At 40.8% G+C, this 22,979-nt stretch overlaps 1 protein-coding gene across 3 annotated transcripts; it reads left to right on the forward strand.

Annotated features, from left to right (window-relative positions):
* The first annotated feature begins 1,154 nt into the window (after positions 1-1,154).
* Positions 1,155-22,622, forward strand: CHAF1B (chromatin assembly factor 1 subunit B). Of its 3 annotated transcripts, none has more exons than XM_074814331.1 (14): positions 1,155-1,204; positions 2,027-2,157; positions 6,825-6,957; positions 7,073-7,190; positions 8,723-8,826; positions 11,027-11,123; positions 12,820-12,904; positions 13,933-14,026; positions 14,657-14,726; positions 14,816-14,907; positions 16,390-16,549; positions 17,709-18,131; positions 19,510-19,601; positions 20,110-22,622. In XM_074814331.1, exons 2-14 carry the CDS (start codon positions 2,032-2,034, stop codon positions 20,229-20,231), a joined length of 1,716 nt encoding a protein of 571 aa, XP_074670432.1. In that variant the 5' UTR covers positions 1,155-1,204; positions 2,027-2,031; the 3' UTR covers positions 20,232-22,622. The 3 variants fall into 3 exon arrangements, with proteins under 3 accessions (XP_074670432.1, XP_074670433.1, XP_074670434.1); XM_074814332.1 differs by lacking the exon at positions 1,155-1,204 and adding an exon at positions 1,222-1,291; XM_074814333.1 differs by lacking the exon at positions 1,155-1,204 and adding an exon at positions 1,867-1,903.
* Positions 22,623-22,979: the final 357 nt, after the last annotated feature.

Consider the following 22,979-nt stretch of genomic DNA (forward strand, 5'->3'; position numbering starts at 1 on the left):
TGCACCCAGCCATTAATAAAGAAGTGTCTGCTTATCTACATCACATTGGTGTTGATAAGGTCTTTTTATCCCATTTGGTGACAGCAGTGCGCAAGGTATTGTTGTGGAGAGGGTTGCAGCTGGTGTGGAAATGTTCTGGATACAGAAAAAGCAGCGCTCGTATAAGCCCAGGGTATGTGTTAACTGAATTTCATGGAAGTTATAATGCACAGGTGTACTTCTGTGCTTTCTGCTGCGCGAGTGTCATGTCAAATCAAGCACGAGGACTTACACTGTCCTTTCTAAGCCTAGTCATGCTAGCATGGAAATCCTCGTTGCCCTCTACTTAGATGTTCTCTTTAAAAAATAAAATTAATTTTCATTTGTTCTCACCTATTGTGTTAGGCAGTGTAACAACTGTAAAGTCTTAAGAGTACAAATTTTGGCTTTAACCACACGGCCAGCAGTGGTTTTGCCTGTTGGTGTTGGGGAGAGGGCGAGAGGCAGCATGGCCATAGGTGGGGTGGGAAGAAGGAAAAGCAGATGCCAGTTTCTACTAAGATGTAAGTTCTTAACTGTTATTTCAAAGGGAAAGGTTTGCATTTGAAAGAAAGTGGAATTTGGGGGATTGGTTGCCCTTTGATCAGGCTAAATGTAAAAACATCTCAAGCACTGCAAGGCCTTTTTTCTTTGGGGAAGTGGGAGAGCATTGGGCTTTCTTAGGTTTGGTTTTGTTGGCTCTGTGAGGTTTTTTAATTGGAAGCAAGCTTAGGGCAGGCAAGGCAAACACCTCCTAGCCAGCAGCAAACGCAGGCGAACATCCTAGCCAAGAGGGCAACACGGCAGAGCTCGGGCGCTTCCCCTCACGACACCCCAGGACCCGTTTTTGCTGTTCCGGGGAGGGGAGGCGGGCTGCCAGGTGCTTCTCTGGCGGCGCAGGCACCTTCACCAACCACCCGCCTGCAACAAACCGAGACCCGAAACCGGGGGGGGAAGGGGGGGGAAGGGAACGAGTCCGCTGGCCCCCGTCCCACCGGGCTGCCCCTGGCGGGGGGGGCCGACTCGGGAACCGCCTGTGGACACTCCCGCCTCCGGCAGGGGGCGCTGCCGCGTCGCCGGTCGCGCCTCAGCGGGAGGCGGGGAGGCCGCGCGCAGGCGCGGGGGCGGGCCGGGGCGGGAAACGGGCGCCCGCGCTGGAGCCGGGCCAGGCCGCACGGCGCCCCAGGTAGGGGCTGGGGGGCGCCCCCCGGCTGTTAGTGGGGGCGGCCGGGGCCCCGCCGTGCCGCGGGGAGAGGAGCCGCAGCGGGAGCCGGTCGGTCGGTCGGTCGGTCGGTCTGTCTGTGGGCGGGAAGGGGGGGTACGAAGTGGCGGGGAGCTCGCTTCGGGGCTGGCGGGGCTGTCGCTAGCGAGCGCGTTGGGGTTCGCGTGGCTGGTCCTCTCGGGGCGTCGGGCATCGCCGGGCCGCTGCGGCCCGGGGTCGGTTTTCGGGGCCCCCGGGGCTTTGGGGCAGCGGGCCCCGGTAGCGGTGCCGTCCCGGGGGCGGCTGCGGGCAGCGGCGCCTCTGCCTTCCTCCTGCCCCCGCCGGGGCCTTCGTGCCTTTCCGTTGTTCCGGCTTCTCGGCGCCTCGCCGTTGGTACGGCAGCAGCCGCTGTCCCGAGGGCTGGGGGATGCGGGTCGCGCCGGTGTGGCGCGGCCCGGCGGGGGCTCGTCCCGTCAGGAGCTGGGCCGGGGCAGGGCCGGGGGGGCCGAGGCGGTGCAGGCGCCCCCCGGGGGCTGGGAGGGAAAAGCTGCGGCGTCTGCCCCCCGGGATTTGCTGTTTATCGTAACCTGTCCTGTGCTTCTGTCACGACATTTAATTCCACTGAGAGACGTTTCAGCCATAATAAATCATAGTGTTTAGAAGTGGTCTTCCTTAAACCATCCGGTCAGTTTCTGCAGTGAAGTTGTTCTGGGATCTGTCTGCGGTGCTTGTGAAATCTGCATTTACTTTGATTGCCTTTGTCATAAGAAACAAGAATTTATCTGGTATTTGCTCTTTTTTCTTCAGCAAACATGAAGGTCATCACTTGTGAAATAGCGTGGCATAATAAGGAGCCTGTGTACAGCTTAGACTTCCAACATGGAGCTGATGGGAAGATCAATCGACTGGCCTCAGCAGGTGTGGACACAGCTGTTCGAGTAAGTTTCAAACCTGTTTGTTTTGGTTTTTTAGCACTGTGCAGAGCATGGAATGGCCTGTTATCCACGGTATTAGACTATTGGCCAGTCAGTACATGACGCTTGTGGTGGATGGTTTAGGGAAAGAGTATGAGATTGTACAGCTATACACAGAATGACTGTTCTTCTTGCATACTGTCCTTGAGTCCTGCTGCTGAGTGTTGAACTGTTATTTTTAGGAAATTATCTTCATTGACTGTTGGGTGATATTCCTGAGTAGTAACTGCTAATTTAGGGCACAGTCTCGTGGGTTAGTGAGAAACAACTGGGTTTAGTTTCTTTATGTTTATCAAAGTTGAATTTTACCTGCCATTTCATAAGTAGTCACTCAACAGTATGAGGTCTTCCTACAGTCCTTTTCACTCAGCTTCAGATACATCTCTCCTAAGCAATTTTGTATTGGTGCTAGCAAACTTTGTTAATCAGTTGCTCATCCTTTTGAGAGTCACTTATGAAAATGTTGAATAGCACAAGCCCCAAAAGATACAGCTATAGGATTCACCTTTGCAAAATCAGGCAGTTGTTTATTATCTTCTAAGTTCTTAATATACGTGAGGACCGTCCCCATTGTTCAGTGATCTCTTGGTTTCTCTAAAAGCCTTAGCCTTAGTTGTAAAGCTCTGGGAAATTGAGTGCACTGGGTGAACCATATTCTTTTTATCTGGATATTAGTCAAATAAAGTTAACGACCAAGTGAGGCACAATTTCCTTTGCAGAGAAATAAAGTGAATTTATTTATTTATTTATTTAACAGCTTCTCTGTATGGAAGGTAGACATGGGGGTCAGAGTTTTCCTGGGTCACCATTAGAGCACTTCTGAAAAACTGACACATTTACCTCCCCTGTTTTTTGGAGATGAGAGTGAAACAGAGTAGCTTACCCATCACTGCTGGGCTGTCCTTTTTATCTTTGAGTTCCTGTAGGTTACTTCAGTATATTGGCCTGGTCATTTCCTCTAAAAAGCTTTTTTTGCTTGTTTACTAAAATATCTACAATGTGAGACAGTTCCTCAAACTTATCCTGCAATAAAGAAGGGTTCCAACCTGGGATCCTCCTTGTGCTCCTTAGTAATGAACTCCAATGCAAAGAATTCATGTAGGTTCTCTGCTATGTGTGTATGCATCTGTCTGTCTATTTATCTGTCTTTGCATGGTAATCTTACATTTTAATTATCTTTTCAGCCTGCTTATGTCCTGTCAGGCTTCCATCATCTATTTGAAGAAGAAATAAATATTGTAATAAGGTTTTACTACCAGTGCAATAGGCACAGAAAAAGAATAAGGTTTTCTTTTGTATTACTGCTGCATTTTCTTCTGAATAGGGAAATGCTCCGTTTTAGCAGATAATTGAGTTGTAAAGCTCAGATTTATACTTAAATTTGGAATGCTTGGATTGGATTCAGATTTCCTCAGGATTCTCAGCGCAGTATTTTGTGAAATATGACAATATTTCTTAATGTATTAGCAAATTATTATGAATGGTAGCTGCTGTTATATGTGCAGGGTTAGAATACCTCTTTCTTTTGGAGATGGTGAATGGGATAAACGTCATATAAAAATGAGGGGTTTATTCCAGTAGCCTCAGCCAAAACGTTTCCCTTCCTTACTGGCAAATTGTCTTCTTACCTGATGGTGTATGCATTTCAGGGATTTTGGCTGTATATATAGGTTACTGAATTTTACTGAATTTAAGTCATATTTATACATACACATATTTTAGGACCAGAAAAATTTCATTCATCTTTGACATAAGAGAACAGATTATTGAAACACTGTATTTGGTTTGTGTGTGGCAGGGTTTTGGTAGCAGGGGAGGGGGCTATGGGGGTGGCTCCTGTAAGAAGCTTCTCGAAGCTCCCTGGCTCCAAGTCAGACCTGCCTCTGGCCAAGGCTGAGCCAGTTAGCAACAGTGGCTGTGCTTCTGTGATAACATTTAAGAAGGGGAACTGAGAGGAGGAGGAGTGGTGAGGGAGATACCTATGCTAACACCCAGGTCAGTTGAAGAAGAGGAAAAGGAGGAGGGGAGGGAGGTGTGCCAGAGCAGAGACCCCCCCTGCAGCCCGTGGCGAGAGGGCAGGCTGTCCCCTGCAGCCCTTGGAGGTCACCGGTGGAGCAGATGCCCACCTGCAGCCCATGAAGGACCCCACACAGGAGCAGGTGGCTGTGCCCAAAGAAGGCCGGGACTGTGAGGGAAGCTCATGCTGGAGCAGTCAGTTGCTGGGAGGACTGCAGCCTGCGGCAGGGACCCACGCTGGAGCAGTTTGGGAAGAGCTGCAGCCCGTGGGAAGGACTCATGTTGGAGAAGTTCATGGAGGACTGGCTCCCATGAGAGGGACCCCATGGTGGAGCAGGGGAAGAGTGTGAGGAGTCCTCCCCTGAGAAAGAAGGAGCAGCAGAGACAACATGTGATGAACTGACCACTACCACCATCCCCTGCACCCTTGCGGGCAGGAGGTAGAGAAATCGGGAGCAAAACCGGACTCAGGAAGAAGGGAGGAGTAGGGGAAGGTGTTTTTAAGACATGGTTGTATTTCTCAGTGTCCTACTCTGATTGATGAATTGGTGGTGGTGGTGTTCAAATTAAACTGATATTCTTTCTTCCCAAGTCAAGTCGGTCTTTTGCCCATGACCATAACAGGTAAGTCATCCCTCCCTGTCCTTGTTTCGATCCCTGAGCCTTTTGTTATATTTTTCCCCCATCCCACTGGGAGGGGAGGAGTGAGCGAGCAGCTGCATGGTGCTCAGTTGCCCTTTGGGCTTAAACCACAGCAAACATATAATGGGAGTTAGCTATCTTGTGGCATTAGTCCTGCTATATAGGGACATAACAGTGCTGTTCTCATGGCTGAACCAGTGTACAAGTAGAGCAGTAGTAGTGGCATCATTAAGCGCTGCAAAATCAAGAACATGTGGGATCAGGAATTCCTTAAGCCAGCATTTCTGGAAAAATATCCATACCATGCAACTATCTTAATGCTATGGTTATGATCAGTGGGGAACTGGAGTTGTTATAATTCTTGCTCATACCATCTGTTTGAAATGAGTAAATCTATTGATGTTTAGGGTATACTGCAAAACTCTTCAAATTGCTCAGACTTCTGAAGAGAGCTAATATGTTTTTTTTTTCTCCTATAGTAATCACTGTTACAGTTTTTGGTTGACAGATTTGCTAACAAGATGCTGTTAATTCCATGCTATTGAATAATTGTATTTATAGGCTTGTTGAATACCTTTGAAGCTAGAGGTTGTCAGTGAATGAAGAGAGAAGTGTTATGTGTTTGGTTGAGGTTTTTTTAATTTATTGGAAATACTCAGTAATATATTTCATCAGACTAAAAAAATACTGCCGTATGATTACAACTTGTGGTGAGTTGACCTTGGCTGGCCACCAGGTGCCCACCAAGCTGCTCTATCACTCCCCCTCTTCAGCTGGATGGGGAGAAAATACAATGGAAAAGCTCATGGATCGAGGGGTAGGGAGATCACTTACTAATTACTGTCATGGGCAAAACAGACTCAACTTAGGGAAATTAATTTAATTTATTGCCGGTTAATAACAGAGTAGGATAGTGCGAAATAAGAACAAAACTAAAACCAGCTTCCTCTCATCCCTCCCTTCCTCCCAGGCTCAACTTCACTCCTGACTCTTCTACCTCCTCCCATCCAGTGGCGCGGGCAATAGGGAATGGGGGTTGTGGTCAGTTCATCACACATTGTCTCTGCCACTCCTTCCACCTCATGCTCTGCCCCTGCTGCAGTGTGGGGTCCCTCCCACAGCAGACAGTCTTTTACAAGCTTCTCCAATATGGTCCTTCCCACAGGCTGCAGTTCTTCACAAACTGCTCCACCATGGGTCTTTTCCATGGCGTGCAGTCCTTCAGGAATGGACTGCTCTAGTGTGGGTTCCCCACTGGGTCACAGTTCCTGCCCGAAAACTGCTTCTGCATGGGCTCCTCTTCACAGGTCCTGCCAGGAGCTTGTTCCAGCATGGATTGTCCACAGGCTGCAGCCTCCTTTGGGCACATCCACCTACTCCAGCATGGGGTCCTCCACAGGCTGCAGTGTGGATGTCTGCTCCAGCATGGACTTCCATTGGCTCAGAGGGAAAACCTGTGTCACCATGATCTTCTCCAGGGGCTGCAGGGGAATCTCAGCTCCAGCACCTGGAGACCTTCTTCCTTCCTTCATTGCCCTTGGTGTCTGCAGGGCTGTTTCTCTCACGTTTTTCTTACTCCTCTCTCACAGCTGCCATGCAGTGTTTTTTACCTTTACTTAAATAAGTTATCACAGAGGCGCCATGAGCATCACTGATGGGCTCACATTTGGCCAGCAGCAGGACAGCCTTGGAGCTGGCTGGAACTGGCTCTGTCCAACATGGGGGCAGCTTCTGGTGTCTTCTCAGAGAAGCCACCCCTGAAGCTTCCCCCAGCTACCAAAACCTTGCCACATAGACCCAGTACACAGCTGTACCTCACAGAGGGAGTTGTGGTGCAACTGCAGCTTTAGCTCTGAAAGTTTCAGATAATAAGTTCAGAATGACTGCCCAAGGAGCAAATTGTATATTACCGAAGTGGTGCATATATATTACATCTTGGTCCTGAAAACTGTCTGTAATGCTTTTGTAACTAGATATGGAAAGTGGAAAAAGGACCAGATGGAAAAGCAATTGTGGAATTTTTGTCCAACCTCGCCCGCCATACCAAAGCAGTAAATGTTGTGCGCTTCTCTCCAAGTGGTGAGATCCTAGCATCTGGAGGAGATGGTGAGAACTGCTTTTCTTGCGTCTTACACAAGATAATTATAATGTTGAACTAAATGTAATGCATTAACAAAACAGTGATGGGAAAGAAAGAAGCTTCATATGATTTCTTCTACAGATGCTGTTATTTTATTGTGGAAGCTGAATGACAGCAAAGAGTTGGAACCGTTAGTTTTTCAGGATGAAGATGAAGCTCAGCTCAACAAGGAGAACTGGACAGTCGTTAAAACTCTAAGGTAGCTTAATATTTTATGAGTTTGTTTTCTGTTCAGTGTTTTTGGTTCCCCAGTGGCTTTTATCATCTGGTACAGTCTTCTGTTCAGTGTATGTAAAACTTCAATGCTCTCTAAAATTTGTTTGCTTTGATACTCATCCGTTTATTGTATTTAACTTTTTTTTGATACAGTGCCAACTTACATCTTCTGTTAAGGCAGAAGATTGGGCATTTATGTCACATAACTGATGTGCATTGAAATTGGTTCCTAGATTTGCAGTCACTTAAAGTTTAGCACAGAGATATATAAAGTAAATGTGATGTTTTATTTACTAGGTTTATAGTGGAAGTTTTGATCATTATTAAAGGAAAAAGCATCAGTAGATAAAATGATTTAGGCACTTTTGCCAGATGATAGCTGTGAGGCTTGACCAGTCTTTTTCAACTAGTGCGTTTTAATAGTCAAAAAGCTACCACATTATACAGCTCTTGTTTCAAGCGTAAGATAAAATATGCATACTGTGCCTGCTAAGACTAAGTAAGTATTAGCTGATAGTGGCTGAGGCATCAAACCACCACTGGCAGTTGAACTACAACAGTGTTCTGTTCTCACTCTCAGCTGAAGACTGAAAGAAATTAGTGGTTCTGGACTCGGAAATGCATTTTGAATGTGCAGTATATATAACTGCCTCACCTTCTGTGTAGTATCTGTTAAAAGTTTTGGTCTCTGTCTGTATGCTAATAAAAACATCAAGAATTTAAATTTGTTTACAAAAAGAATAAGTCTGTCTGTAACTGATATATTCCTTTCAGCTGCTGAGGTTTGTGAGAACAGTTTCAAAAGTGCTAGGGGATTTCTTGAAGAACCAGCATGATCCTTTAGGAACATTTAGAGTTAATCTCTTAAAGCAAACAAACAAACCTGATCCCTCTTCCCTAAACTAGATGTTGCAAATATTTATTATTAAAGTTACCACCCTGTATGCTAAGTCTTCAAATGACAAACAATAAAAATTTTTTTGATGAAGCCCTTCTAGGTGATTCTGAATATCTTGCAGTGTTTGTTCAACTGTATCTAAATCCACCTTAATTTTCTGTGTTTCATGTGGTTCTGCTGAGTATGCATGTTTGTTTACTGCTTTCATGAAACCCATAAATATGCAAGAAAGTTTTCTTGAATAGTGACACTTCCTAATTACTTTGGTGTAGTGTTTTATTTTCTCTTTCTACAAATCCTAGAAATGTTGGTTTCCGGATCTCTGGATACTAATTCATAAATTACTTCAAATGTGGGGTTTTCGTTGTCTGAAAAAGACCTGTTGAAAAGGCAGGCTTATTTTAAATATAAGCAGGATGTCCTTTTTTAAAATGTTCTACTATCTTCTGAACATGAAAGGTTTTTTTTAAAAGCTGAAATTCATGCTGTTCATTTTACTTTGGTGATATTGTATTTGCCTCTTTTTTTTTTTTAACCTAAGAATGCAGAAAACTTGTGTTTACATGTAGCTGTTAATTTTTAAATTAATAATTGGTTTCTTCTCTTCTGGCTTCTAGAGGCCACTTAGAAGATGTCTATGATATTTGTTGGACCTCAGATGGAAATTACATGGCATCTGCTTCTGTAGATAACACAGCTATAATGTGGGATGTCAATAAAGGTAAATGCTATGTTTATCACTTGTGTCTCCAGCCCTGGTGGAAGTGCCTCATGGTGTTTGCCAACAGAGTTGAAAGCATTTTTTGTTGGTGATGGCTAGATTTCTGGGATTGTGAGGCAAATAGCCCAGCATATAAAGATACCCTCAGGCCAGCAAAATTTACACATAAGTAATCCCTTCACCTTGGAATATTCAGGCAATAAACTTCACCCAACTTTTTTTCCCTCAAACTCCTGCACAAGCAGCTTGCATATGACTTACTCCACCCTACACCCCAGCAAACAAACAAAACTTGACTGGTATCACGTAACTGACTACCTAGGTAAAAAATGGGAAGCAAGTATGGGATACAGGCTCTGTTTTGCAAGATGTGACCTTTCTTTAGGCTCCATTAGTCAAAACACTTGTGTTCATTCTCATCCCACTGCAGTGGGATTGCTTGCATTCTCCAAGAAAGGCGCATCTATAGAAGTTCTCATAGTAACCAGTAGGTTAGGTTGCTTTACAATGACTTGATGTTTTCTTATTAGCAGTGTAATCATTACTTTCACTTTTAATTTAATGTGGAAGTACCTAACTTTGTCTAAAGTTAACCTTTTATCTCACATTTCTAATATTTAGTGTCTAATTAAAAAAAATAAGGTAGAATCTAGGTTAATTTTTCAGTGCACGCACACACAAAAATACAAATGTTCTGCTGCTGACATTTTTTGTGTTCTTGGTTTGGGTGCTTAATGCCTCTCCCACCCGAACTGTCACATATACTCATTCCGAAAGGCTTTACCATAAATACATGAATGCTCAATTAAGAGTGTGTGTGCTTAGAGCGTAAGTATGTATAGGGGCATTGTGACCAAATGTCTCTTGCATCTCGGACTGCTTGTAACGGCTTTAGAGGGATGTATCTATTAGAATTATTACTAAAAAAACCTGTATGGCCTCTTAAGGTGATATGTTACTTATGTGTAATGTCTCCCATTCTCACTGCTTGCTTTTAGCAAACAATTCCATAGAGGGCATTTTGTGTCTTCTAGGCAGAGACACAACTAGTAAATTGGAAGTAAGAAGCTGTTACTGGAAAATACAGGCTCTGTGATCGAAGTTGTAGGTACATGAGAGGAAAGAGTTTCAAGGATAGCTTACAGTAATAGCCAGGCTAAAAGTTTGCATGTTTTTTTAAAAAATGGCTGGAAGAATATGAATAGTAAAAATCCATAGGGCTGTTCAGTACAAAGAGAACATCAATGGCTTAAGTCCTTGAGGTACAAACTGTTGGCAGCTTACAGGGTATCCTGTAGAAATATCATTATGCGTTTGGTCTGTTCTTACACACTTCCTTAGGTGTCTGTTCTTGGCCACAGTCAGAGACAGAATACTGCACCAGAAGGACTTTTCGGTATTATGCATCATGGCCTTGTATAATCCTTTCGAAGAGTGATTGTCTTTGAAACTTGTAATCTTATATAGTGTTTCTTTACAACAAAACAACACTTAACTAATAGGAAAAAGCCCATCTGTCACTAGTATTCAAAAGAGAGTATCTAATGAGAATTATCTGTAACTTTGCCTCATCACAATACTTTGAATCTGAGACATCCAACTGTGGAACATGAGAGAGCTCCTGCCTTTGAGGGATCTTCATGACAGAATAAGCTGTGGAAGAACATGAGTTAGCACTGCTATAGAATTGTTTGTGAAAGCTGCCCATGTGTAAGCGTCACTCAGCATGTGTAGTGTATTTTTTTCAGTGCCTGCTCAGCAGAGTAGGTGAGTTTATGCAGCTGGAAGTTATGTTTTAACACTGGAATTTCTGGCTCGGTATTCAGCCAAATTCAGTTAGCTGTTGAACAGTATTCTAGACCTGCCTGAAAAGTTGTTTCTAAATCACAAAGGTTTTGAAATACTTCGGTTTTGAAATATACTCATCTTGCATGTTTGATGCCTAAGCCAAGCTGCTTATCAGAGTTAGTTTGTAGGGAAACAAGCCTTAAATTGGCATGTCACTATTTCCTGTACTTGTGAAGATTCTAAAAATAAAGCAACTATTTCTGATATTCTTACCGGTACCATCACTGTAACAGTTTGTATGTTTAAAAAAACGATTTCTCTACATTTTGAAACGCTTTGTCTTTATTTCTGAAATGAAGAAATGTTTTAAAGCACATTTGAATTTACAATCTGAAAACTGTTGTAATTTTAGGACAGAAGGTTTCAATATTAAATGAACACAAGAGTTACGTCCAAGGAATAACCTGGGATCCTCTAGGCCAGTACATTGCAACTCTGAGTTGTGATAGGTGAGCTGTTGGTTTAAGTGTTTTGCCTTAGTATTCTTCTGTACTTGAGGATGAATTAAAAACAAGTGTACAGGATAAATGTGACTTTTCTTTTAGTTTTATTCTGATTGTTGTGTAAGAAGGTTGATGTGAAAGTAAAATGATACTTTAGTTAATCTTTTGCTTGTGGTAAATGATTCCTGAAGTCTGAGTGTCCTCTCTAAGCATCAAATAAGCTTACATAAACTTTTGTAGAAATTTTTCTTCAGGAAATAAGTTTTCATGGTATTGGTCATTAGAGATACCAAATACATCTTAAGAGAGTGCTGCATGCTCTGGTTGTTAATGAGCTAATAAGTTCATCCTTGTCATTTTACAGAAAGTTATAAACAGGTTAAGAAATCAGTTAAAATGTGTTTCCACTAATATCTTCCTTTTACCCTCTTGCTCCCTCCATCTCCAACAGTTTTGTAAGTGATGTCATTGGGAAAGCTAAACACACACTTCATAAACTTGGCCCTTGTCAGAACTTTGAGTGAGCTTAAACTGTTTAGGGCATGTGTGCTGCTCTGAAGGGGTTTGCAGATGGCTAATAAATGCATGTCATCTGGCACCCACTGCAAAGAAAATTGCTGTAATAGTGGAAAAGTAGTTTTGATTTAAGATTTGCAATAGTCTCAGAAAAATGGTAAGTTATTGGTGACTAGGTCATTATGAGCCTCCGTCTTCTGATAATCGGTTATGAGAGATTTTTGTGATTTTATTAAAATGAACCACTGAAACACAAGTAATAGAATGATGCACAAGTTTTTCTTGGAGTGAAGTCACAAGCAAGAGCATGAACTAATCTGAAGAGGGGAAATATCCCACCCCCTCAGGTTTCAGATGTTTTACTGCAAGGTTAGTGAATAGCATCAGCTCAGTGAGGGTCTAACAGGAGCCAGGCCAGTTGCCGGGACTGGGCAGTTGCCAGCCTGGGATGGGGAGACCTCTTTCCCATTTTGGCAGACCAGCTTAGCTGTGTGACATCCAGAGCCAGAAGTTCCACAACTGTCTCAAACTGTCTGCAACAGCATCACTTTCTATTTTCTCTTCCTAGCTCTGTCCAGGATTCTTTGTGGAGCTGTTTTAGCACATTAAATCATCAGAAGGCTGTCTGGTTTTTGTGTTAGGTTGGTTTTCTGCCAACCTAACAAACCAACATAACTCAGTGAAGGTTAGAGGTGACAGAAAGGAGGAGGTGGTGGGACAAGCAGTTGAGTTTGCTTCAGCTATCTGCTGTTTTAGTGAGATGAAGTCAGGGAAGTTCCAAAGTTCTGTACAGAGGTGTTCTCCAGTTTTCATTTATTCCAAAGAAAACCAACGCATAGAGATGTAGTGAATTGTCTTTGAGGTGAGTTCCCACTCCACAGGAACATGCTGGCTACTACAGCACAGGTAGGAATGGTGTGGCCATTTGCTGTCCACTAATTCCTCCATGAATGCATATGCTGGTACTTCACAAACCTTATTGAGTCAAATAATTATCAGTGATTCATTGGTTATTTAGCCATCAAAACATGTTCTCCCGGTGGTGTCTCGTGAAGAGAGTTATAATTAAGGTGTAATTGTCATTTATATTTGGCGGTCCTGACTCAGAAGTGAGGTCATGTCGTGTTATGTGAAACTTGGAGTGAAAGGAAGCTGTTCATAGCTAACTGTGCTCTCCACCATGTAGGATCCTGCGGGTATACAACACACAAACTAAGCGTGTAGCATTCAATGTTACCAAAATGCCATCTGGATCAGGAGCCGAAGGAGAGGTATGTTGTTCTGCTACTAATGGTACTGGGGAATGTGCTGGATGCTAGTTAATATGAGTTGTTCTATTCTATAAAACCAAATGGGCAAATATTTTCCATTCAAGTAATCTGTATATCAGATAGTTTTGTCTCTATCTCATTTTTGCATTTTGTAAATACAGACCACTTCAGGTTTCCTTGAACATGACAGTAGTGACTAAGAACGAACACTGCCTGCTACTGTTGATCTCTTGCAAGTTCAGCTGATTAAAGTAGTAGCACAATGTCTTTGGTTGTAAATGTTAAAAATAGTGTGGAAAAAATAGTATGTATAGTGAATTCTTAATAGGAAGAACTTCAGACATGTCTGTCAGTAGCTGTAAGTTTATTAATGAATATGACATAGCAATAATATTTTAAAGTCAGCAGCCTGAAATTTTCAAAAAGGTTGCCTGAATTTTAGGAAAAATAGGAAATAGGGAAAATTTAGGAAATTCCAACCCTAAGAGGGAAAACAAAGAGCTTTTTTTTTTTCCCCCAAACAGTTCTGAGTGATAGTAAAATAACACCTCCAAGCTGGCTATAACCTTTTTAATTCTTTCTATTCCTTTTCTTTTTTTATGAAAACATTTGTAACAGTTTTGTAGAGACTAAAGAACAGGCCTGAGAGAGGGTGTTTTGCCATTATAGAAGTTCTCTTTAAACCTCTAATACTAGAGTTAAAATTAAATGCCTAAGGAACAGGCTTTATGTTGACTGTTAAATAATGTTCTCCAGGTTATTACTATTTTTTGGTTACTGGTCTAATGTGACTGCTCTTGGAGTGTTTTGATTAGTAGCTGAAGAGGGATCAAGGACTATTTTTCTTAGCTGTGAAGAATTTATAGCACAGCAGAAAGTGGGTTTGAAGGAGCCATGGTTTTTAAAACATTTACATTTTATTTTAAAAGTTCCATCAGGTTGGATTGTACAACTGGATGTTTTTTCTCCCTTGAATCTCAGTTGACATATTCATGGCACTTTACACAATCACATTTTCAATGTTACAGGCTAGGAGCTATCGGATGTTTCATGATGACAGCATGAAGTCATTTTTCCGCAGGCTCAGTTTTACTCCTGATGGCTCCTATTTACTCACTCCAGGTATGTAAGAATGTGTACTATAACTTACATTGTATCTGTTAAGCTCTGGTTTGATTGTGCATCAGGATTGCTTTCAAACTGCTGAGGGATGCTTATTTATCTTAATTGTGCCATTCCTTTTTCTTCCTGTTGAAGAAAATAGAGACTCCACAATACTCTTCCGTTAGCAGTCCAGAACATCAACTTTCTTCTGTGATAAAAATTATATTAATGGCACTTTTCTGACCTGAAACATGTAAATTGCAACAATACAGCTCTGTTAAAATAGAACTGAAGAAGAATGAGTGGTTTCTTTTGCCTGGTCTCTCTTTGTTTGTATCCTTTCTTAAGAACATTCTGCAGTCATAGTAAAAATAACATTGCAAGGAGGGGATCAGTTTGCCCATATAAGCACTGCTTTTATAGATGTCTGGCAACATCAAAAAGAAGCTTTGAGGGGAAAATATATAAGGGAAACAAAACCAGTGCTAAATAAATATTTGGGATGCCTTTTTAGGTTGTGTTCAGGTTGCACAGCTCTTGACCAGCTGACAAGCCTAATTCCTGAGAAATAGAATGTTTATGGATATAAAGTGTGTACTCAGTACCTTTTTGAGTTGATGAGTAATGTTTTAACCTTTATTTTTGCAGCTGGCTGTGTTGAATCAGGAGAAAACGTAACAAACACGACGTATGTTTTCTCCAGAAACAATCTTAAAAGGTAGAGTTTAATATTAAAGATCAAAATATCTTTTTATTTTAAAAAAAAAAAAAAATGCTGTTTTCTGAAATACTGATTCTTTATAAAAGGCCTGTGGGTCACCTGCCATGTCCTGGAAAGGCAACTCTTGCTGTTCGCTGCTGCCCAGTCTACTTTGAGTTGAGACGAGCATTTAATAAAGGTACTGTAAATCCTTCAGGGAGTATGATTTTACAGCAAATATGTGAAAAGGCCAATGTGGCTGTTGACTGTTTTATGCCCTAGCCTTTTCACATTCCATTAAGATAGTGTTGTACCACATCTTAGAAGCTGTTTCCTGATTCTAAAACCCTGAATTCACCTTAAGTATCTTGTGAGTAGCTTTTGATATAACGGATAAATGTTCTTATTTGGCCTTTTAGGCTACAGAAACACCATTTAATATCTTTCTTTAACTTTTAATCGTTTTGTGTGAGTAAGAGTAAGTAAAGCCTAAAAAAAAACCCGTAAAAGTAAATAAACTTGGCTTGGCACTAAAGGAGCAACCCAGTGAAATATTTGCTGTTAGTCTCAACTACCCACATCACAGAAGCACCAGAGTTGGTGTAGTTTGCAACAACTGTTGATCTTTATTCAAGGAAGCCACACCTGAAGCAGTGCTGGCCAGAACAGGAGTTCTGAGGTGGGGAAGGGATTGTATGAAATTGCATGAGAACTTACCTGGAGATTGAAATCCAGCCTTACTGTGATCCTAGTGGGTCTGCGAGTGTTTATATTTTAACAAGACTGGTCTTACTCTGGTGAAGAGGCAGAGCTTTGCTCCTTTCTTTAGAGGGTCAATTTGTAGTATTCTTTACAGGATTTAGAAATTACCTGTTGTGTTCTGTATTTTTATCATATCTTCAGATCCATTGTAATCCAGAGTAAGGAGATGAGTGTCTGCTGTTGGTCTCTGTAGCTCCTCTAAACTGAGTGTTTAGTTTCTGCAACATACATCTAGAAAAGTGAAAATCTAGGATAGTCTAGAAATCTATAAATGTGAGTACCTCACATTATGTTAATGGCCTGTCAGTTTGAGTGCACAGCTTTCATAATCATAGAACTGGAGCTCTATATGCTAGGAATTTCAGAAAGCAGCTAGCTAGCACTCAGCTTCCAGTGAAAGTTGGAATAATCTGCCCTTACTAAGAGCTAATGTTGCAATGGAAAGACTAGCTAGGAGCTGAACCCAAGATAACACAAATGGAGCTGAATCCATTATTTTGACTGAGTAATACAGAATATAACATGGTGGTATAAATTTGTCGTGACCTTGATTTACACTGTATCCTAAGGTGTGTGTGTTTGGACTTCAATACTAAAGTTCATATAAATATGCTGAAAAATTTCAACTGGAGAATATATGACAAACTTTACAAAACAAAATAACAGCAATCCAGATGGACAAAGCTTCTGCCAATTTTTCTCTACAGCTAATACAATAGAGGGCAGACTTTAGGCAACAGAAATGTTAGTGCTTGACATTAAACTTTACTTTTTATAGAAGTGCTATCTTCTTAGCCGTTATCTTGATACTGATTGATAATGTAATCTTTATTTAGATTCATGACTAAGCTGGTGCAGTTATTACCTTCCAGTGAATGCAAGGGAGAATTCTCAATGTGTTCACTTCTTTGCATTCTAGATGAAATCAGTCAGAAATCATCTGCTCTATTTAATCTGCCCTATCGATTGGTGTTTGCTGTTGCTTCAGAAGATTCTGTGCTTTTTTATGATACTGAGCAGTCCTTCCCCTTCGGTTATGTTTCTAACATACATTATCACACCCTGAGTGACATTTCGTGGTAGGTGATTGTTACTTTCTTAAGATTTGTTGTGATGGGGGAAATGTCCTTTTTACATGTTGAAGTTCTGCACAAAATCTTGTGTCTTGGTTTATTTTTTTTATGTTCTGTTTTTGACACACATGTGGTCACTGTCATCATAGTGTCTGAACAGCAAGCCACCTCTTTTTTGCCCTGTAAACCGGAGAATTATGGTTCTTTATTGGTTGGGAAACAAGGTGCAAGCACCCTGGGGACAAGCAGATGGAAATTTTTGTGAAAACTAATGTATTAGATGCCCATGAAAATTACTTATTGTTCAGGCAGTGTAACTGGTAATAATGAAGATATGTGGAGGTTTTGGAAGTCATCTTTCTGAATTCAGGTGTCTGTATCCTGGCCAAATTCTGCTTTATCTGCACAATTCTGATTAGTGTTTTTTTTATATATGGGACAAAGTAATTTATCTGACTTGATGTGGGGAGTCAGAAGTGGAGTGGAAAATTAAACCCAAGTCTTGCAATCAGGATACAATCCTCTGGTGGACAAGGCTTCTTCTCTCATGCCTTTCTAGCCAGTATACCTAAGCTAAGGACCACATGGAGGCCTCTTTCAGAAGTTATAATTGATGCTGAGTCACTGGGGAAAAAACCATTGTGTGTCAGGAGGAGGGGAGTGGAAGAGAACAGAAAATCAAGAGAGATAGACATTACTTGGTGAAATGAGCATGAAGAGCCTGTTCAGGTGAGCACCACAGTGATTCTGAGCATTGCCTCTACTTAGCACAAGGAGCGCAGTCAGAGAGCTTGAAGTGCTCTGCTGGTCTGAATGAGGAGAGTTCAGCAGTATTTCAGAAACTGTGGCTGAAGGTTTGTGTACCTGCAATTGAACCATACTTTGTGCCAGCTTAAATGCATGCAGGTGCTGGCAGCAGCATATTCAAGTGATCACAGACAACACCAGAGAGATTAAATCAGATGCAAAGGCCATAATTGAAGATCTTTTGTTCATTTGATTTGGATGTCTTTCACTTGACTGCAGTTTTATTTAAAGGTATACATGTACTTGGGGAAGGGAGGAGGAAAAGACAGGTACAGCATGTGTTATAGATGGACAGGGTGAGGGTTGAAGAAAAGTTCTGACCTTTACTCTTAATGGAAAAAAAAAATATCACAAATAGGTCCAGCGATGGAGCCTTTCTTGCTATTTCTTCCACCGATGGATACTGTTCATTTGTTACCTTTGAGAAGGACGAACTGGGAATGCCACTCAAGGAGAAGCCACAGATAAATGTCAGGACTTCTGGTGCAACAGAGAAGAAAGTGAAAAAGAGCCAGTCGCACAAAGTCATTTCCCCAGGCTCTAGGCTGGCAGAGGGGACTCCTCCCAGCAGGGTCACTGATCCCAGCACTCCTACCCTCCAACCTAGAACACCCACAGCTGCAAATAAGGACTTGCCTTCCACACCTGTTGGCATAAAAAATGTTCCAGTCTCATCCTCAGATGAGAGGAAAATCAGCCAGCCAGCCAGCCAGCAAACTAAAGTAAACCAGCCCAGGAGGATTACTTTCAACACTTTACAAGCATGGAGCATGACGCCAAGGTGAGATTTATGTTGCCATTTCCAGTCATAAATATGAAGGCCAAGACAAGCTATGCTTTTGCTACATTGAAAGGTTGAGGTTTAGACATAAATTCCCAGCCCTGTGTCTTGGTGGTAGCTGTCTTGACATGAAACTTTTTGTTCCAGTTGTACTGCAACTGAAAGGTCAAAATTTACATTTGGGATTCAGGAGATAGCTTTTATATTTCTGTCTGAAATGTGAGGCAGTAGCAGAGTTAACCTGACCATTATACCTTGTCCATAGGGCAGCAATGGGTGTCTGTCTTCAGGTCCCATCTTCTGTACGTGAAGCCTTCAGCTGACAAGAACAATTTAAAGCCCCTTCTGACAAGAAATATTTTAAGAGTGCAATTCTAGACAGACCCTCAGTGTGCATAGCCATGAGTGTGGGAGTTAATGCATTGATTGAGGTTATTTCCTAAGGTGAAGATCAAGATTTTTAGAAATTGCCTGTAATCCATGTATTGATTGTCAAATAACCTTCAATAGAAGACCCTGAGCTGGTGTGTAACAGTAAGCAGACAACCATGCAATTAGAGGAGATCTAGACCTTGTTAGCAAAACAAGGCTATTAACTTCTTGTATGACTGTTTTATTTAGTAGGTGGCTAGGGAGGAAGTGGTGAATAAGAAGGCAAGGTAGTGGATTTCATCAACAACAGCAGAGAAAAATCTTGGAGATGACAGCTTTCTACACACCAGTGTTCATCTGTACTGGAACTAACAAGTCAAAGGGTTGTAGGTAGTTGAAAGTGACTTCTGCCTGGAGGGTGGAGTGACTGATGGAACTAATTAATCTTTTTATTTTTGAGAATGAGAGAAACTGTATTAATCATATCAACTGATTAGGTCATGAGTGTTATCCTGTAGTATCATGCATGGTGCTACTTGTAAGACTATTTTTATGGTTCAATCCTCTGTCACTTTAAGTGCAATCCAGAAGAGAGCAGAAGAAAATAGATGTACAGTAATAGTTAGTGGACCTCAGTGAGCAAAAGAATTCACTAGAGTTTTATGAATCTGAAGTGTTAACATGGATGGGGCTAGGGAATAGCAAGTGCAGCCAGTCTTAATTTTAAAATACTTGACCCAGATATTGTGCTCTGAAGGTGGATATCAAGCATTGTGCCACATACAACATACACAAAAGTACTTTCTAGTGGAAAAGATCGCTAGTGGTATTTAAAGTACTTCTAAAAAATGCTCTATTCAATATATAACAAGAAGAAAAAATGCACAGTAAAATATATCTGAACTACATTTAAATTTAACTGATTCTATCTGAAGTAAATCTTTAAATAAATTGTTTGTGGAAATGATGGCTATAAAGCAATTGAATGGTTTCTGCTCTTTTAAAGGAGAGTAAACTTGGTTCCACTGAAGCCAGATACACCAACCTCTCCATATACAGATACAGTTCCTATACCTCCTTCCTCAGAACAGGAACATGGTAAGCTTTTGTGGCTATTAATATCCAGCAAAGTCTTTTGCCAATCAGTCCTTTCCATCATAGACTTCTGTTATAAGCTTATAACACAAGCACAACCAAGCACAAACCTAAACCTAGTTGCAGATTCTAAAACTGCTTCTTTGTCTTGGTGTGTTTGAAAGGTATTTTTGACAGTATGAAATGTGTTCTCACTGTGGTGGCTCTTGGACAGGTGCTTATTTGACAATATGTCACTACAGTTTTTATAGTAATGGGTGCATTAGCTGACACTGTAATGAAGAAGAGTAAATTCACTTGGATGTAATGTTCTCCAGGTCCTACAGGTGGGTTTTAAAGACCCTTGTACTTTCAGAACATCATTGTTTCAGATGTTGGAGTCTCTCAAACCAGGGTTTTTGGTGTTTTTTTTTTCAGCGAGTGCCGAATTGTTTGTGAATTCAGCAAACCAATTTACTTTCTTAATCTGGATTTATTTATCTTAAATGATATTCCTATCTGTGTGTTTCAGAGAGGCCGTTACCATCTGATGACAGTCTTCAAAATCCCCCAGCATCAAAACGTCCTAGAACTGAGGAAATGTCTCTTTCTACATCTGGTGAAGATCAAATCAGCTGTGATTCAAACAAATAAAGGCTAAGCTTTTAGTAGACTCTTCACAGTCTGAAGGTGATGCAGCTGTATCTGAGCGCATTTCTTTCTGCAAATGTTAAATCCTCAATTCCTGATTAAAGTACCATATGCGTATTTGATGTAGTGCTATGAAGAAAGAGACTGGCAGTAGAAGACACAGATTTCAGGAATGTAGCTTTGCAGAAGAGGAAATAGCTGTGAAGTGACTTCTAAGTGCATTTCTACTTCTTAAAGACCACATTCTTCAAAAAATGCCAGCTTAAGGAAATCAGGGAAGTCTGGGTATTGAGCAGCCATACGGTAATGTAAGAGTCTCCATCAGAATCCCAAAGTTGTTGTTTATAAAGTATTAATGTCTTCAAGTAACCTGTCTGGCAAAAGAATAGAATTTCTGAGGACTTAAATGCATTCATAATGATATGATGTGGTTTAAGACCACAAAAAAAAGAGAAACCATTTCATTTGAGCATCTTGACTTATATATTTAGCAATGTGCAAAGTAATTCATGCTCTCCAGTACATGTGGAATGGAAGCTGATGTTCACGTGATGTGAATACAGCATCTTACAATGTGACTTATGTGATTGAAATATAAATCAGAACTTGTAACTGCAAGAAACAGAAAGCAAAAGGAAGAAACCCTCTGACCTGTTACAAGCATTAAACAGCAGAAGAAAGTTCTTAATTGTTTAGTTTCTGTATTTTTTAGAAAAAATGCAGAGATTTTCCTGGGGCATCAGGATTCGAGCATATACATTAGAAGTTTCTCCCGTCTCTCCAATTCTTAACTCCTTTAGCCAATAAAATATAATACAAATCCAGATTATGTTAAACTTCTAAAAGTTGATTTCTTTTTAGCATTTAATACTTGCACTAAGCATTTAACATTTAATAATTTATCTAAGACCTGCAGATAGAAAACAATGAGACCAAAATACTTGAAAATCACTACACTGGATTTGCTATGGTGTGCAGGCTTAGTCTCCAAAAGTAGAATGCTCAGCCACAGTATTCTGAGCTCTCCACTTCATTTTGTTCAACATCATGGACTTGATTTTTAGAAGTAAGATAATTCTTAAAATGTGAATAGTTGTTCTAGCAGATGATAACATACAGAAGTTTTAAAGAGAATTTTTCTCTCGTGATTCAAGCTAGTCTATCATGTGAAGTTCCACAGCACACAGGAGCGTAAAGCTGCAATTCATATTAAAACTCTTTGACCTTCATTCTTCCCTGGATTTAGTTGTTTTTAAGGTGTGTAATTTACTTAGTATTTGTTTTCTGCCAGTTTCTAAGAAAGTGAACTAATACGTAGAAAAGCAGAAATACAGATGTTTCACAAGTGATGCATAAAAATTTCATAGGAAATATTAACAATACCTATGTCAGTGTTTCAGGCAAATGAAGTATGTTGCCTACAATTAAATTTCAACATAAATCAATAAGCAAAGAGTTGTAGGAAACTAACTGCATCTTTGCTTTCAACCACTGAGATGAGGATGGAGCTTCATTAGACTTACCCAAGGCTGGGTTTTTTTCTAGTAAGGAATATAAAGATTTAATTACCAAGCAAAGGCACATCTAAAACTGTTTTTTCCCCAGAAGTTTACTGAGGTATCTAAACTAAACTTTGTAGAGATTTGAGTTGATAGCTAAAGCAGATATCTGTAACTAACACGCATTGCTGGACTTGCTATTTTATGTTTTGTCCAGTTTGAGCTATAATAATATTGGTATTTCATCCTTCTGTGAGACAGTGACCCACTTAGTACAGCACTGCAGTGTTTTGTTTTGGGCACTGCAAAGGATCCTTTCAATTCAAACTTACACTTCTAAATACTAATTGCAAAGCTATCCTGATGGGTGTTTTTAACTATTTTTTTTGGTTTTTACACAGTGTATTGCAATGTAAGCTACTCTTTCTGTTGAAAACTGGTAGGTTGGGTGTATTATTTTAGTGTTATTGACATACCTGGTCTCTGTGGTCTTCAGTCTTCAGATGCAATTAATTGCTAGAGTATTCATCTTTATTTCCTACCATAACCATTCCGGTGACATCCACATTGGTTTATATGGTTCCTCAACTTATTTTCACTCTCTTACAATCTAATTGGAGCTGCAAAGTTAATGTGGCCTTCACTGCTGCCATTTGGAGACTATTTTCACATCATGAGCTCTGTCAGAACACTCTACCTGATATTTTTGTCTTCCCTAACAGGAATTTTTTTCCCTTTAGTTCTAGTTGTCTATTGTCACTATGGTTTCCTACTTCTCTTTTGTTGATTCTGTTCCATACTACTTTGTCAAATTTATATGGCACTAGGTTTTTTACCTTTTTCTTTACATGGATGTCATCATTTGTATAATAAATTACTATCTTAAACACTGACAGTCAGAACTGTAGATTCCTGCCTTTTGTGATCCCTGTTAAAGTTTCTAAGGGGCCATCCCCACATGACATTCATACTTAAGACACAAAAAGTATTGTCACACTGTTTATAGAAAGTGAATTCATGTTTTGTTCAGTCATGTGCTAGACTGCTCCAAGGCAGAACATGCCCAGTGCTATTTCAGTTCTTTCTTGACTACTTTATAAGGTGATGTATTGCATAGACATAATTCTTTTAAGGGTACCCTGTAGTCCAGGTTTGACTTAAATGTTATTTTTAAATTGCCAGCTGAATTGTTTGTACTTCAGATGGACCCTGAGTTCATACTCCAGCTGTGAATGTGGTGTAGCTGTTGTCT

Source organism: Strix aluco, chromosome 2 (genome assembly GCF_031877795.1).
Source record: "Strix aluco isolate bStrAlu1 chromosome 2, bStrAlu1.hap1, whole genome shotgun sequence".
Lineage (NCBI taxonomy): Eukaryota > Metazoa > Chordata > Aves > Strigiformes > Strigidae > Strix > Strix aluco.

Excerpts from the sequence above, each read along its gene's own strand:
- CHAF1B (XM_074814331.1), top strand. The coding sequence starts at position 2,032 with ATGAAGGTCATCACTTGTGAAATAGCGTGGCATAATAAGGAGCCTGTG. Across the intron at positions 8,827-11,026 it reads AATGTGGGATGTCAATAAAG|GACAGAAGGTTTCAATATTA; the intron begins GTAAATGCTATG and ends TTGTAATTTTAG. Across the intron at positions 14,908-16,389 it reads GAGACGAGCATTTAATAAAG|ATGAAATCAGTCAGAAATCA; the intron begins GTACTGTAAATC and ends TTTGCATTCTAG.